The following is a 15,684-nucleotide window of genomic DNA, read 5'->3' on the forward strand; positions in this document are numbered from 1 at the left end:
CTTCAGAGGGCTGGTTTTGAAACTGTCTGGTTCAATTGCAACAATCCAGAGTTCAAATCGAATCAGAAATGCCAAATTCTGATTTCTAACAGCAACCAGATTAGGCTGAGGGCTGCAACCAGAGAAAGGTTGCACAGACTTAACGTCACAAAAACATTAGCAGGACTGACACTAATGCTTCGATTTCTGTAGTAAAGGATGCTCATGCTCCTGTTCTTTCAATTCCCTAGCAGCTATGAGAATTCATGGACCTATTTCCTCCTGTCCTTAGCCCATGGATGTATCACTACATATGGGAGGTAATAAAAATTCAGGCAGGTTTACGAACTAGGGAAAGAATGTGAATCAATAAATAGGAACAGTGCTTTTATATTGTTTATTTTTAAAACATGAAACCCAAGCTGAATAGAAACCACAGAAATTACATTTAGTTTTTTTTTTTCTTTTTTTTTTTCTTTTTTTAGTATTTGCAAACCAAAAAGTTACAGTAAAAAATAGCTACATTACAATCAATAGAACTACAGAATTAAAAGTAAAGATACAAAAATGGGCTCAATCCTCTTTAACCCTCACAATTTAAAAACATTTTGGGTAAGTGCAGGAACTCTTCAAAGAAACTAGCAGGTTCAAAGTTTTAAAAAAAAATTATATATATTTATATATTATATATGTATATAAAGTGGTATGATATACAACCATTATGGTTAAGAAGAAAAAAAAAAAAAAGAAACAGAAAAGTTACAAAAAGGCCAGGTACATGTTCACCATTAGGTTTCTGTGCACAGTGTCCAAGAAAAAAAAAAAAAAGAAAACAACTTCCCTCTGAATGACGTGAATGAAACTCATGGGGCCTCCCGTTAACAAGGGACCTGAGGCACACGACGTGGCAGCTGGGCACCCGGCCCCAGCGCAGAGGACGATGAAAGAAATGAAGCTTTTCTGGGAGCCCAGTGCCCTCCTGCACAGAGGCCACTGGAGAAGTCTTCGTGGGAGATTAGAGGAGGAAGAGGAAGGAAGGAGTTTGGAATTGCATAGTGAGGAGCAATGTGGTATCAAATCAGAGCACCTAGAGCTTCATGCTACAGTTAGCCTCTTTAGGAAAGGAGTATTTTGAACTTTCTGGTTGTACATCAATTTATGTTCCACTTTGTTCACGCACGCAGCCACAGGGGCTGGGTGAGCACCCGGCAGCTCGGGGCCACCGGTGACCCATCCCTTCTCTCTCCCAGCTGGGCAACACACTCACCATCACGGCTCGGCAGGAGATCCCACTGTTCCCCCCAAAAGCACGGCCCGCTCGTTAGCCATCTAGGAACTGCTACCAAAGCATCCCACGCTTCTGCTGGGCCTCCTGGAAGGACTAGAGGGAAGCCATCCATCGCACGCACACAGATCACTTCTGGAAAATGAGAGTAGTTGGTGATGAAAGAAGCCACCTGGCCAAAGGTACAGATTAAGCCTGGTCGGGTCCCCTCTCTCAAGGTGTTAGATCTACTCTTTAGTATCTGCCTGGAGGGCTTCTCCCCTCCCACCCGGAGGTGTTCAGTGAGTTACTAACAGATTTATTTGCCAGGGGAAGACCCTGGCTTGGTCCCTATGTAGGAAGTACTTCAAAGACCCCTCCCTACCTAAGGAGAAACCCACCCACCTAATCTACGCCTCGATCAGGTGGGGTGGCTCTAAGCAACAAGCCAAGACACTGCTCTCTTCTTCAAAGGGCTCAGCACGCAATTTCAGCTGCTGGTGGAAGGCGGGACCAGAAGTTAACATGGGTTTATCCACAGGGGTATCTGTACCTTGCTCGCACGGGTATCCACATGCTCCTGCCTGCTGTCACCCCGCAGTACCAAGAGCTCTCACGAGCGATGGCTAAGCAGCCCCCCGAGAAGCTGTTTACTCTCAGAAAGGCCAAGCTTTTCATGTGAACACTACATAGTTTTTAGGGAACTGCTCTGGAAATCCTGACTTGGGATCACTGAAATCCCCATGCGCTGTGTCCTCCTCAAAGCACTCAAATGAACATCCTTGCATCTTGGCTGAGATGACTGTACACGGAAAATTAACACCTATCAAATGGAGAGAACTTAAAAAGGACAGGAGGGGAAGGGAGCACTCCATCCTTCACATTTGGGTACATGGATGCACGCTAAAAATCTTAGCTTGAACCCTTTTATCAGCACATAAAATGAACTCAGTTTAATAGTACATACAGGATACAAACACTACAGTTATATTCCCAAGACAGCACAAGAAATTCACAGCCAAGTCTTGATTTGATTTCCTTTACAATTACAATGCAGTCTTGAACACTGGACGCAAGAGTCCAACATGCTATTTACATTTCACATTGTGGAGATGTTCGTGTGCTTGGAAGAGTTCTCAGTTCCAAAAGAAAAAGTCATTCACACATGATGATGCAGTGGAAATAAACCAAGCCAACCAGACAAGCCAATGACCACATTTGTGCTTCTGAAAAAGTAACATGAAGTGTCTTCACCGATGCAGTCACCTTCGACCGGACAAGCCGCCTTCCCTGTTGCAGTCAGTGAGGTGTCCAGAGGCCAATCTCAGCTCCCCTGACTCCTGGACCCTTTCTGATAGCGACCAGTAACACGATTCATGTTCTGATAAGGTCAGCCTCAGCGCTTTGTCACATTAAGAACAGACACACAATGGAAGAGAGAGAGGTCTCTATAGCTTTCCCTCCTATAGCTCGAAGAGTTTGGACTCCCTCAACCATGAATGCCATCCAGAACAGATGAGTCTTCGCCAGATAGCACCTGCTGTTCACCCGAGAGAGAGGCACAGAGTCTGGGAGATCTTGGCTTTTCCAAAGTCCACTCCTCAGACAAAGTGTGACCGTATGGATGAGACTGATTGCATCGCAGCCATAAGAATAGGCAAAGGCCATCTGTTCTTCAGCAGATCCACTCAGACCAGCCTGCAGAAATGCCACACTGTCACTCAAAGTTCCAGTAAAAATAAAAAAAGGAAAAAAGGAAAAAGAAAAAGTACTAACAACAGTAATAAAACAAAACCAAACCGTTTGTCTGTGTTTCCTATCCAGCGCTCTGCACAGCATGCAGCGGGGCAGCAGAGTTCCAGGATGCTTTACAAAAGTGCAATATCCATGTCAAGTAAAGGAAGTGCTGGCTGGACAAAAGTACACAGCTCACACTGCAGTCATGTTATGCTGGCCTCCAGAGAGCAAAACGTCATCTCCATAACATTCTTTCCAGTTATATTTTGAAGTCACAGAGCACATATCTCCACATCTGTGCCTTGCTGCAAGCCCCAAACGTTGTCAGAAGCTGTTCTGGGTGTTACGAGTGACTACGCCAAGCCTTAGAAGGAAGCAGGTCAAGGTGGCTGCTGCGTTAGGTGCTGCAAACAGGAGGCATGGGCTCCCCATGCCCCTGCTGGCACAGACAACGCCACTGTGGCAATTTGGATCCAACCCCTCCCAAAATGCAATCGCATCCATATTCAGGATGCTTTCTGTATACAGCAATGTCAGTATACAGAAGCACCTGTCCTCACAGGGTTCCCCACACCCTCCAGCCTTAAAAACGCTTGCCTTCAACGAGCAGGATCAGGCCACAGATTTTAGGGCAACTCCCCTACAAGTGACAGCCGAAGTAGCAATCTGGGCACACCCTTGCAGGGACAGATGATGGCAGAACGATTTGTTCTTGGTAAGCATTGTATGGCTCTTGCTTCTTTCGTCAAAGCGAGGGGAAGGTTCAGTCCCCCCTGGATAGCAGTTGCATACTTTGGGCCCTGCAAGCTATCCATGCCACGTGCTTGCAGGCCTGGGGTCTTCTGGTAGGCTTTAAGACAAGGTGGAAAACCTGGTGCTCGAGAGCCACAGAAATCCCTCCATACAACCTGTGGCTGTGTTTCCCTGCCCTTGTTATTTGATAACACCGAGGTATGTTTCAGTGTGAAGCCCATCAAATGTGTCTGAAAGGCCTAGTCAGTCCTGAGCAAGAAAATCCTGCTTCCACAGATTTACGGTGAAGTGTGAAGTTTTCTCCCAAACCTTCTCTTCCTGGCTGCGCGGTGCCTTGTCTTCCCTTTCTCCCTCACTCCTTTGAATGGTACAAGCTGGCCTACAGCTTTTTGTTCTGTTAGTGGTTTATCTTCTTAAGAGGAGCTCAAAGCTTGCTTTCCACAGAGCTGGTACCCTTTGAGAGCAAACACCATCATTGCGAGGAGCAATCCTTACCTCACTGCAAGAAGGCAACTGACTTGATTAAAGGCAGATTGGTAGATTTTGCGCCCCGTACAGCAAATGTGGGGTAAATGGACACCAAGCCTGAACATCACCGACGTGAAGATTAACTGCCTCTGCCAATGGCTCAACTCCAGTTTGAGGGATATTTCCCACTTTATTTCTTCTGCCAGTTATTCAATATCATGCTCAGCAGCCACACTGAGATGCTGCTGCTCAGAGGTTAAAAAACGAAAACAAAAAACAACAACAGAAGGAACATCATAGTTTCCCTACTGAAAGGCCAGTACTCTACAGTACTATTAGCTGCCCAAGAGGCAGTCTGCTTTTCCAGTAGGAAGTGGTCAGTGTCCTTTGGAGCACTGCTCTTCAGTGGAAAGTACAGCACCAATGGAGGATGTTGCCCTTTGCAGGCACCCAGCTGCCCCTTTGCAAGCCTTGTTCTAGCTCATGCCTAGAAAAATGCCTACATGTGCCTGAATGTGGTCAGATAGTGGTTAGCAATGTGCCTTGAAAAACAAAAACAAATAGAAAAAAATATGTTCTGACAGTTACAATGTTCTCCAAATGCCCAAATGATGACATTTGTGTTTCTGAATCCGGAGCACAGAAGATATACTGAGGATTTTGTGAGTTTGTTAGAACTGAGGCTCCAAAAAACTTTCTTCAGTGCCAGTTCAGCAACCCTGTGCTGTAAACTGTGATTTAAAAAAAAAAAAAAAAAGAATAAAAAAAAAAGAAAAATAAAGTCCACCAGAGTTCACAGGTCACTCCTGCAGGGAGTTTGCATTTGCTATAAATCCATTGGTGCTTGCAGTCCCTCTTGCTTTTGTAAGCTGACTGTCCCATAAGACCTAATACCAGAGAGCTGAAAATCTTTAGTGCAAAAAAAAAAAAAAAAGCACAAAAAAAAACAACCATAAAGTCTTACAAGTTCTTTTCCTGGAAAAGTTTGGCACCAAGTGGGTGGTGGCTGGCTCCTGTTTGTTCTGTGTGTCGGCCTCATAAAAGCAGCACCGAGAATGCCATCTGCAAGTACCTGGGCTTCCCTGGTGGAGCAGAGAGGTCAGGTTCAGAGCAATGGACCAGGTACTTAGGTGGTGCTGTGACCCCCTGCTCCTCCTGGAGAATTCACATGCTAGATAGAGTGGGAAAGAAAACAGCACTTTCTTAATTGATTTTTTTTTTTTTTTTAAGTTACCGTGCTAGTGGAGTGGTTTTCTCTAGAAAAGAGCCACAGGCTCACAGATTACAGTGGATATACAGTGACACCAAGAGGCAGGGGTTTCCCACCTCCCTCACACAGGGCGCTGGACCAGAGGACTCGCCCCAGGCTGCTGTATTGTGCATTGGCTCAGCTTCCCCTCATTGTTCGCTAGTCACAGACACCGAAACTCTTCCTCTTCAGCGTTTGACAGACTGAGCAGCTCTGCTGATCTCACTGCAGAAGTAAGAAGATCTACCACCATCTTTCACCGCATCCCTCTGAGGAACAGAAGGGGAAAAAAAATGGGGGCAGAAGATATTCACCAACATTTTCTATTGGGCTACTCTGTTAAAGCTGGCCCCAGGCAGCTGGAATTCAGGACAGGATGGTAACCTCTTGGTTGCTTGCCTGCACGTGCTTGCTCTCTCTCGCACATCAGGTACAGCAAAGTGAAGGCTTAAATTCAAAAGGGCTTCCACTCCAGTAGGCAGGTACCAGGTTGGAGGGGTGGTCTGGGCTGGAGAAACAGGAGCTGCGCTGGATTTTGGGCAGAACAGCAGGATGGTTCTTCGAGAACAGCACAGGGGCACAGCAGTTGGCACATTGTTTTGTCTGACTGCACATGTGGGTTTTCTTGTTGTTTTGTTTTTGTTTTTTGCCTTTTTTTTTTTTTTTTTTTTGCTTTAGCTTTTTCATTTTAATGCACGCTGCCAGCATCTGGACGAGGTTGGTTGGTGGCGAGGTATTTGGCTCTCATGCTGGAGGTGTACTGGAGGAAGACAAGAAAAGAAAACAAAACACAAACAACAGAACAGAAAAGTCAGTCATAATGACTAATGTAAACATGGAACGACAGACTACGACCGCCTCCCAGCATAAAATGGTCTGTATTTACTGCATATCAAGGAGCTGCTGGCTTGGTCTGACAAGGAAAATTGCAGAAATCGTTGAGTAGCCAAGTCTGAGTAACATACTGTCAAGCCTGTTGCAAGGTTGCTGGCCAGTTCAGTGCAGATGGGCTAATGATTTAACCAAGCTCTCGATGGAGAAGGAAATCCAACAGTCATTGAGTCCAATTACGCCATATTTCACTTGGGAGAAGAGAGGGAAATGGAAATGATGCAGATGTAAAAACCCAGCACATACCTTCGTCCTCAATTAGTCAGGTTGCCAGAAAAAGGAGGTTGAAAAGGAAATGGAAATAAAGTTCATTGCATTTTACTGCAACGAGGGCATCAGAAGACTGCATGTGTCGCAGATGGACAGTTTGAAAGGAAAGTGTGGAAGAATGAATCTTTGTGAGCAATTTATGCCTGAGAAAGAAGAGACCCCCGCCAGAACGGCAACAGGTTGCCATCCCACAAGACGAAATTAGCTAACAGTTATCAGATGGTTAATTATCCACCAATGGCTTGGGATCCAGCCTGCGTACCACGCAGTGGTAGACAAGACTCCAGCCTGGGGGTGAGAAAAGAAATTCACAAAGATAAGAGGTGCCTTTGGTTTGGGGGTTGTTTTCTTCTTTTTTTATTCCAAGCAAGGTAATCCAAAGCAGTTCCCAGAAACTACAAGGGGAACATACGCCATTCAGTTTTGACTACTGAGCTGAAAAGCATGCAAATCACACACCGCAGTAAGAACAAAAGGCTTTGTCTTTTTATGCCAATGTGTTCAATGCCTTCATCATGACCATGCTACTGCTTCTGGGATTCTGCTACCATGATACTAACTACCAAGCAATGAGGACAGGTATTTTTCTCCTCTTTTTATACCAGCAAGAACTTGAATAATTCTATAATATCCATATCTTACTTCCCAAGAGTGCTTTTCAGCATACCGACTTTTTATCACCTTTAAAATTGTACCACGTGAAATAGCCAGTTAAGCTGGCAAAGAGACAAGTGAAAGGCAGTTCCCCACCAGGAGGCAGGATTTATCTTGCGTGCTGGGAAGGAACATTATGAGGCATCCTTAGGCTCTCAAAAGCTCAGATATTCAAAGGGGTTTTCAGAGAGTTAACGGTATTTTAATCAGTTTTCCTTCAAAGACCAAACCTGGCTGAACCTCTGCACAATAGAAGAGAGAGACTGCTCCTTTAGCAGGGCTGACCCTACCAGCACAAGATGAAGACACCTGAGGCTTATTTGCACACTCAACTTTTAGTGTCTTCCATAATTGGAAAACTTTCTGCAGAAAATGGATCTTAATATAAAACTCTGGCCCAGAAATGGCATCTATATTTAGAAGACAAAGGGTCCATATGTTCTTTCTCTTTTTCAGATGTAATTTTTGCCACTGAGAAAGAAAAAGTAGAAAATACCAAGCTGAGCCGGTTGAACTGTATATTCTATACAGTTTATGAAGTATGATTACTGTTTCAGAAATGAAGCTTAGGGCATTATTAAAACATATGGGACTAACCCAACAGGCTCAAAGAGGCTTAGAAGTCAAAGAGCTTTCTCATGATAAGTAGGACACATTTCAGATAGAATCATGCTGAAATTACCAGCCAAGCATCATGCTAAAAAGAGGGTCTTCGAAGGCATTCGATTGCTCATTTTCCATTTGTATTCTATATGTGAAGTGTCAGAGGAGATGAGTATGAACACAGAACTTGCAGTTGCTAAGCTTTTTTAAGAAGTACTTAGAAAAAAAAAATCAAGGATCATGGAAGGTCATTGTGCATCTTGCTAGACAAATCATAGATTCAGCACACAACCTGCAGCATCAACTTTCTTTAGAACATTACAAATCAAGGAAGGCCAATTGATGCATTTCAATGATGTACAAAGTACACTCATTGTGGAGGGAGAAGTTGAAAAGAATTTGCTCCTTCCTCCTCCAAGAAAAAAAACACATATGATTGTTTAAGAGTCACTGAAACAAAGTAATCAAGATTATGAGATTTGGACAGTCAAGCAGAGAGCATTTTACATTCAAACCTACCTGCAATCCACCACAAGGAACAAATCAAGACTCAATAGTCAGAGTTAGGGCTGATGTTCTCTCCTTAACGCAGGATTTTTGCACCTTTGAACCTTTTCCCATTACAGTTTGAACCAGTTACTCCTTCTGTTAAAGTATAATTTTAATGACCATGAAAAGTATGGTTGAAAACTGGAAGCAGAGAGCTAACACTTCTGCACACCCTTCATGAGCAGCACAGCTCTACAAGCATGCACTGAATCTTTTGTCACTGAGTTAGGTTCACTGCATGAATGTTTTGCTCCATATGCTGTTGGCAGTCTCTCGCCCAAGTCCTTCAGTCCTCTGCTGGGAAGCAAAGGAAAGATGCTGTGGAATACACAGATCCCTACGTCCGGACAGGCCAATAGATGAAGATGTATCAGCACAAACTTGCCAGTCACATGGATATGAAATCAAAATATATTATCCACAGTTAAAATAGCTTTAGACTTCAGTTCCTTTAAAAAAAAAAATAAAGAAAGACTTCTAAGCCTGAGCACAATAATTCAGAGCTCAGGAGGTCTTGGTCCCTGCTTGGAGGTAACCTGGATACAGTGCCTGACACAGCCATAAGGTACACAGTTGCATTTAGTTTCCTTTAAAGAGGAGCTTTCATAGAAGGATAAAGAACATGCACAGTGCATTGATTCTTCCAGTACTCTCAGTGCCCAGGTGCCTATATGCCCTCTTGTACCTTTCTAAACTCATCACGGATGGCAGGACCTTCACCACGCTGTTAGCTCCCCTGAGCTGAGCACCTAACAGCCTTCTTGCCACGTCTCCAGGTGTCTCGTGTTATTCCACACAACACACCTCTCAGTCACTTACCAGTCAGCTAGGACAAACACAGCTGATTGCACGCAAATTTATTTTTGCATTTCTTAAAAGAAAGAGTCTCTCCTTCACATTTAGCCTTGTTGAGGGCATAAAAACTTTGATAGGCATAATTTGCCAGCACATAAAAGTTAGGTGCTTAACACATGTAGCCTGCATACAAAAGTATCACTGGTTGCAAAAGCTAATACAAATTAATAAGAATAATCAGTTAATTGTAGAGATCATAAATTCTACCAAGTCCTGTGAACTGTGCAGATCATGAATACTTCACTGCTAACTGAGCTATGCTGGAAGATCACTTACCACGTGAAACCATGACTCCAAGTAAAAACCATTTACTGTTTGTGGTTAAAAAAAACCACATCTCTCTTTGGCTACCCTGACTTTGATTTCCTGCCAGAGCTGTTCAGGTAAGCCAATAAAGACCAAAGCTTCTGGAGTCAAGTTCTTAAAAGCTGATCCACCTCTCAAATAGCTACAGCACAGTAAACACACAGGGTTTGGTATCATTATGTATGGGAGGTACAACGTGGAGGGAAACAGCCAATTCCAGCCAGTGGGTTCTGAATTCAAAGGGACTTAAGTTTTCCAAGTCAAAAGAATAGAGCTTCTGTTTGTTTTGTTTGTTTTTAAAGTCTTGGAAAGAATGCGATGGCTTTTTCTTAGCCCTGCAGACAGCCACATTAAACTCTGGGTGTGACCTTAGGTAAACAGAAGACAGTGAAGTCTGAAATGAGGTCATGTTCCAGCCCAGAGGGTATCTCAAATCCAGAATGAAGACTAGATTTTTTTCCCCCCAGACAATATTTTATTGGATAGACCCATAAACAGTTTTCTAGCTTTGCTACGATACCACCTGCAGGAACTAGAAAGCAGAAAAGACACCACAAGCCCAAGAGCAGTCTTTACAAGACTTAAGAAAGTTGTGACCCTTTCAAGGGTGCTAGCACCATGCTTCAAGGCAAGTTTGTGTTCATGCACCATGGGAGAAAGCACCAAGACACCCAACTCAGACAGCACACCTCCCAGCACACCACAAGGCAGGCAGACAAATGGCACGAGGCAGCAAGAAGGCAGACCAAGCAGCAGCATGACAGAAAGGAACCCAATGCGAGGCTAAGTCCCAACAAGAACAGCAGAAATGGAGGAACAGCAGCTTTATGGACATGTCTTTCTGGGAACAGACTGTAAGATACGGGCCTTTGGCTGCATGGGCCAAAAGCAGCAGGCCTTTATTCCAACTGGAACCAACACCTTCCAGCTGTGGCTGTGGCTCCCTTGGTGGAGCACGCTGTCCTTTACACCAGGTGAGTTGCATGGGTGTTGTAATTATACCTGTATTCAACCAAGCTAAAAACTACAAGGCCTAAGGCAGACCAGCTGCTCTTCTCTGTCTGCACGTGGCTTTCTCATGGACCACCGTGAGGGAGGACACACTGGCTACCTCGGAGAACACCAGCAACAGCAGCACGTTGGGAATTCAGACGGTGAAATGATGCTAAGAGGGCCCTGTTCAGAGCCGATGGGAGATGGATGGAATGATTTGGACACACACAGATCAAACAAAACAGTAAAAGGTTTGGAAACAGAATGAAATAGATCTTAGTGCTTGTGTCTGGACCCTTCAGGATTTTTTTTAAACTTACTCCTTTCTGACTTTAAATGCGAGGATAAAAGGAGGAGCTGCACACAGATCTAACAGGCATTGAAACAACTCTTTAGGACAGGCCACCATTACCAGCTAGGATTTTTCAACAGATCAAAAATCCTACTGAGGAACTTAAAGCATGTGGCAGATAAGTATCTGTGGTTGTGGGCACACGCTGTTATGACCAGTCAATACAAAGAGGACAGCAGCAGGGCTCAGGGGATGCCAAAAAGTTGAATAAGACACCCTGTCCTGACTGAAAAGCTGCTAGATTGGTTCTTGCTAGAAAATGGCTTCTTGGGATGAGAGAACTTCTGTGCTGCATTTGAAGTGCAACGTTATTTGTACATTTAAGCAGTGCTCAGTACTAAGTGTTCAAGCTGTTCTCCAGAGTGGGCTCTGATTTAAAGCAGCCGTGAGCTAGCCTTTAGGAGGCACGGGCCTCTCCAACCATCACATCGTGCACCAGAAGCCCTTCCAAGGTTAATAATGTTCCTTGAGTCTGCACCAGAGCACAACTAAGTAACTTTAACCCTTGGCAGGAGGGAATGGGGTGGGAGGTGCAGAGGAAAGGAATGTGAAGAAATAAAAGGCACTGGCCTGGGATAAACAGTGCAGGGATGACAGGAGTGGTTGGGAGTGGAGAAGGGGTTGAGCAAGAAGGACCTTTTTTTCCAGTACCTGTTCCATTTGCGGGCGCTGTTACCAGTATGTCCGTGCACTGTCCGAGGGCTTAAGCTGCCAGCTCATATGGCTGCTACTGTCCATGGCAGCCAAATACAACTGTGATGACGCAAGAAAGAGAGAAAAAGAGAGTGCAGCCTCAACGTGCATGAAAAACACAGTGCAAGCAAGTGAAACGCTGTGGTGCGTGTCGGTGACAAGGTGGTCTCTACAACCCTAAGGGGATAGCCCTGTGGCAAGAAGGAGAAAACAGAAGGAATGAGAGGAGGGAAAAACAAACAAACAAACAAAAAGCCAGGAAAAGTAACGGACAAACAATGCAGCAGGATCATCACATCTTAGTTTTCACCATCTGTTCTCAGAAAGAAGCTAAATGGAATATATCAGCTCTGTCCACACACTGGGCATACCCTGCTGAGATGGTTAACCCCCTCCTCCTCCCTCCCAGAAGGAGGCAGGGACATGCACATTAATATTCTCTTTTTATCGCTCTCCTTCTAACAGATAAGTTGCTACAAACAGGTCCTGCAAGTTCTTCTGCTTCCGTACAGCCTCAGAAATCTACTGTGGAGAGCTGTGAATAGAAAAACAAACCAAAAAAAAAAAAAAAGAGCAAAAACAAACACAAAAAAAAAAACAACCAAATAACAATAAAACAGAAAATCCCCCTGTCCCCTGCTGCCTGTCTGTACAACAGGGTAGCAAACACTATTTGCCTTCTCTTCACTGCCCATTTACTATCAGCACATCCCTCCAGAAAAGACATTGATGTTACAGCCCATTCCTTGCTTCATCTAGGCAGAAGATCCCCTTGTCTATAGGAGCAGCGATGCTCTTTCCTCCTCCAGCTCCTACACTTCCCTACAGACCGTATTGCTGGCTGTCAAGTCAAGTTCCTCTGGAAAAAAAATAAATCTCGTAAATCTCAAAAAATAAAACTCTTCTCAGACGCCAGCCTAAAGACACCAGGACACCAGGACTCGCATCCCCCTTCAGGGTATTAATGCTACTGAAAAACCAGGGAACATCTTGCGTAACTGCAGCCCCCGTGGAAAGGAGCGTGCTTTTTCAGAAGCACAAGAGCTGTAGGGGAAAGGGAGGCAGGACCTTGGCCTACAGACACTGAACGAACATATGCCTTGGCAGGTCTAGAGGCAGGAAATGGCAGTGGAAAAGCAAGCTCTTGCCATACTGTACTGTGTGCGGCACGTCAGCTCCTCCCGCGGACTGTCGCGTTGCTGAGAGCAGATAATGCTACCAGAGGTTGTGGTTCACAATACCAGGGATTGGGAAAAACCATCTGTATTTCTAAGAAGGCTGCAAGAAACCTGGCAACCTTCCAGTTTTCCTCTTTCTCTACAGTGAGATGAACTGGTCATTTTGAAGTGAAAACATGAATGTGATGTCCCCCTTCCCACCACAGTTCCTACTCCATCCTCCAACATCCTCCCCATGACTTTGAATCGTGCACCACTGAGTGTATTTTCTTTACCTATACCTGGAGACTGGCTGCTGATTAAACATGCTACTACTCATCCTCTGTAATCACACCACCAAGTTAACGAGCACTGCGATGGCATGTTCTCCAGGTTCTGGCGTAAGGTTCACAGGATCCAGTGAAGGAGGGCAAGATTCATCTAGTTCTTACACATACATGAAGGCATGCCCATGTTTTATCCAGCACACCGAAATGGCTACCAGGCCACTCCAAATATCAAAACCTTCCATGAAAGTGTTTTTTTTTTTCCCTTTTTTTTTTTTTTTTTCCCCTCCGTAGGAAATTAAATACAAAAATAGATTCTAAAGAAAGTAAAAGAGTTGTGAAACAAAGATTTAAAAAAAAAAATCTCAACAGCAACAAAAAAATACAAATTTCATCCTACTGTCTCTTTAGGGCAGATTAAGGAGAGAGGTTCAGCAATAACTCTGAATTTACTGCTTTAACAAATTTCTTTGTAAACTTGAGGAACCAGTGCCACAGATAGCAAGAATACTGCATGCAAGTGAATCATCCTGCTGAAGTCACCCACCAAGACACTCATGCATTTCAGTGGTGGCAGGACTGGGCCCATAGGATTACCAGTGTTAACAGATTTAGTTTTATTATTTTTATGTGCAACGTCAAAAGTAGCAGAGTTGAGTTTTGTTCTCCATGGCAGGTGAGACATGGCTCGTCTATTCAAAGTGCTGCCATTTATGGGCCAGATCCTGTGCTTGGCTACACAACCAGCTCCCTTGAGAGTATACAGGAGTGGTAAATGTGTATTCCCCAAAGTTGCTGAAGCAGAGAGGAGCAGTAAAGAGAGACTTACTGAGGGAGGTGGGGACTCCCGGCCAATGAGCGGGGTATTCTCACAACGGGGGTTCTGGAAATTTGCATTCTGGCTCCTAGGAAAGGAAGACACACATGGTAATGGGGGTACGTGCCACACTTCTCTGGGGAAGGTCTCTGACAGAGTATACATCCCCCCAGCACTACTGTCTCCCTCAAAGCTTTTCTTACAGGCCAAGTGGATCCCCTTTTTCAGTTAAGGACATAAAACTAGCATTATTTTCCTCAGATTAAGCACTATCTTTACACTCGAAACAGCCCACACTGAATCATGTCAAATGATTTAAAAATAGGTTCATGTGAAAAATCTGCCTCTCTGCAGAGTCAGAACTGCCGTGCTGTAGAAATGGAGATAAAATAAGGACAAAGCCTAAGGGGAAGAAAACGATGTGGCAGCCCAAAAGAGATGGGCCCTGAAGGGAGTCAGTGTGATCAGAGTTCAGCTCTAGTGGAGAAAGCTCTGAAGGTCCCACCTGAACTAGGTAGCTCCAGACTCCAACAAATGTCAGAGCTGGCTGCAATTACTGTGAAGGAAAGAGCCTGCAGGTTTTGTTGTGGCTCTCAGTGTCTCAGGAGGCTTAAAATCTTCTCGCAAAACTGCTCTATCTGAAGAGTCTAGTCTTCAGGGGATCAGATTGTGCAATAAGGAGCCTGGACAATACTACTATTTTTTATTTTTTTTTCTCTGTAGGCAGATGTCTAAGTCCCACAGTACAAAGTGATTCATGTTTTTGAGCATGCTGCCTAATAAACCCCTTTCTACCGCAGTACTTTTAAGCAATCCCCTTCTCCCAGCAGATGCTAATCGGGAAACATGCCTTTTGACATTTCAGACAGAATCCCTTACCACCTCCAATGCCTGGTTGAAAGCACCAGCCTCGCAGCGCTTAGCAACGACAAAATCTGAGTGAAGCAGCTTGGGCAAGTTGCAATATGGCCTTTTTGTCAGGATACTCACATGTACTCTGTGACGGGAGCATTGCTGACTGTGTGTGCTGCTGCTGGAATGCTGGTCTCACTGCCATAACTACTCCCACAGCTATAGAGGCTGGGCATGTGCACTCTGTAAAGATTATCGTGTGTCTGTCTGCTCCCCTGAGCAGCTGATTCTTCTTCCCCATCATCATCTGAGCTTCTGCAAGAAGGAAAAAAAGTTCCTCCTAGAACCCTACAATTACCCCACATGTGGGGTTTGCAGGAAACCATGGCAATCCTAGGAACCTCCCAACCATCTTCCACACCTCCACATTTATACCCATTTGGGATGCCTCAGGGCGGCAGTGTCAAACACAGCCTACACCACTGTGACTCAGACCTCCCACAGATACCATCTGGACTTTTCGGCTGCACGATCCCCTACAACACTCTCCCTATGGTCTTCTCTCAGGGCTTGGCAGACAGCACAGCTCTGCAACTGCCCAGCCATATAACGGAAGGATGGACACGCATCCCAAAATACACAGCAAACAGAGGAAAAAAATATATGTAAAAGAGGAAGTGAAGATATACTGGCATGCATCACTCAAAGCAACCTTCAGAGCTGCAGTCTGTGTCCTTCCATTCCTTGTAGCAATATCCACAGAGCTTTTAAGGATATGTCTCTGGAGACTTCTCTGAACTTCCGTTATGGTTACACAGTGAATGCTTCAGCTTCTAACAAAACCCCACAAACCTCTACATGTAGTAAGTTGCAACATTTGCTTCTAGCGCCTTTGTTCTCTCAAAAAGGCCAGGAATTTAAATCAATTTTAATACAGAGCAGAGCTGTTTGTCAG

General features: G+C 44.6%; 1 protein-coding gene across 1 annotated transcript in view; it reads right to left on the bottom strand.

The window, feature by feature from the left end:
* Positions 1-357: 357 nt before the first annotated feature.
* The window catches only part of TTYH3 (tweety family member 3), a 78,441-nt gene continuing 63,114 nt past the window's right edge, over positions 358-15,684 (bottom strand). The window contains exons 12-14 of the mRNA XM_084296221.1: positions 14,868-15,044; positions 13,890-13,965; positions 358-6,210 (exon numbers count right to left, since the gene is read on the bottom strand). Of these exons, the coding sequence (XP_084152347.1) occupies positions 6,139-6,210; positions 13,890-13,965; positions 14,868-15,044 (325 nt within the window). The 3' untranslated portion in view covers positions 358-6,138. The remainder of the gene's footprint in view (positions 6,211-13,889; positions 13,966-14,867; positions 15,045-15,684) is intronic.

The sequence above is a fragment of the Netta rufina genome, assembly GCF_964035555.1.
Source record: "Netta rufina genome assembly, chromosome: 15".
NCBI classification, from domain to species: domain Eukaryota; kingdom Metazoa; phylum Chordata; class Aves; order Anseriformes; family Anatidae; genus Netta; species Netta rufina.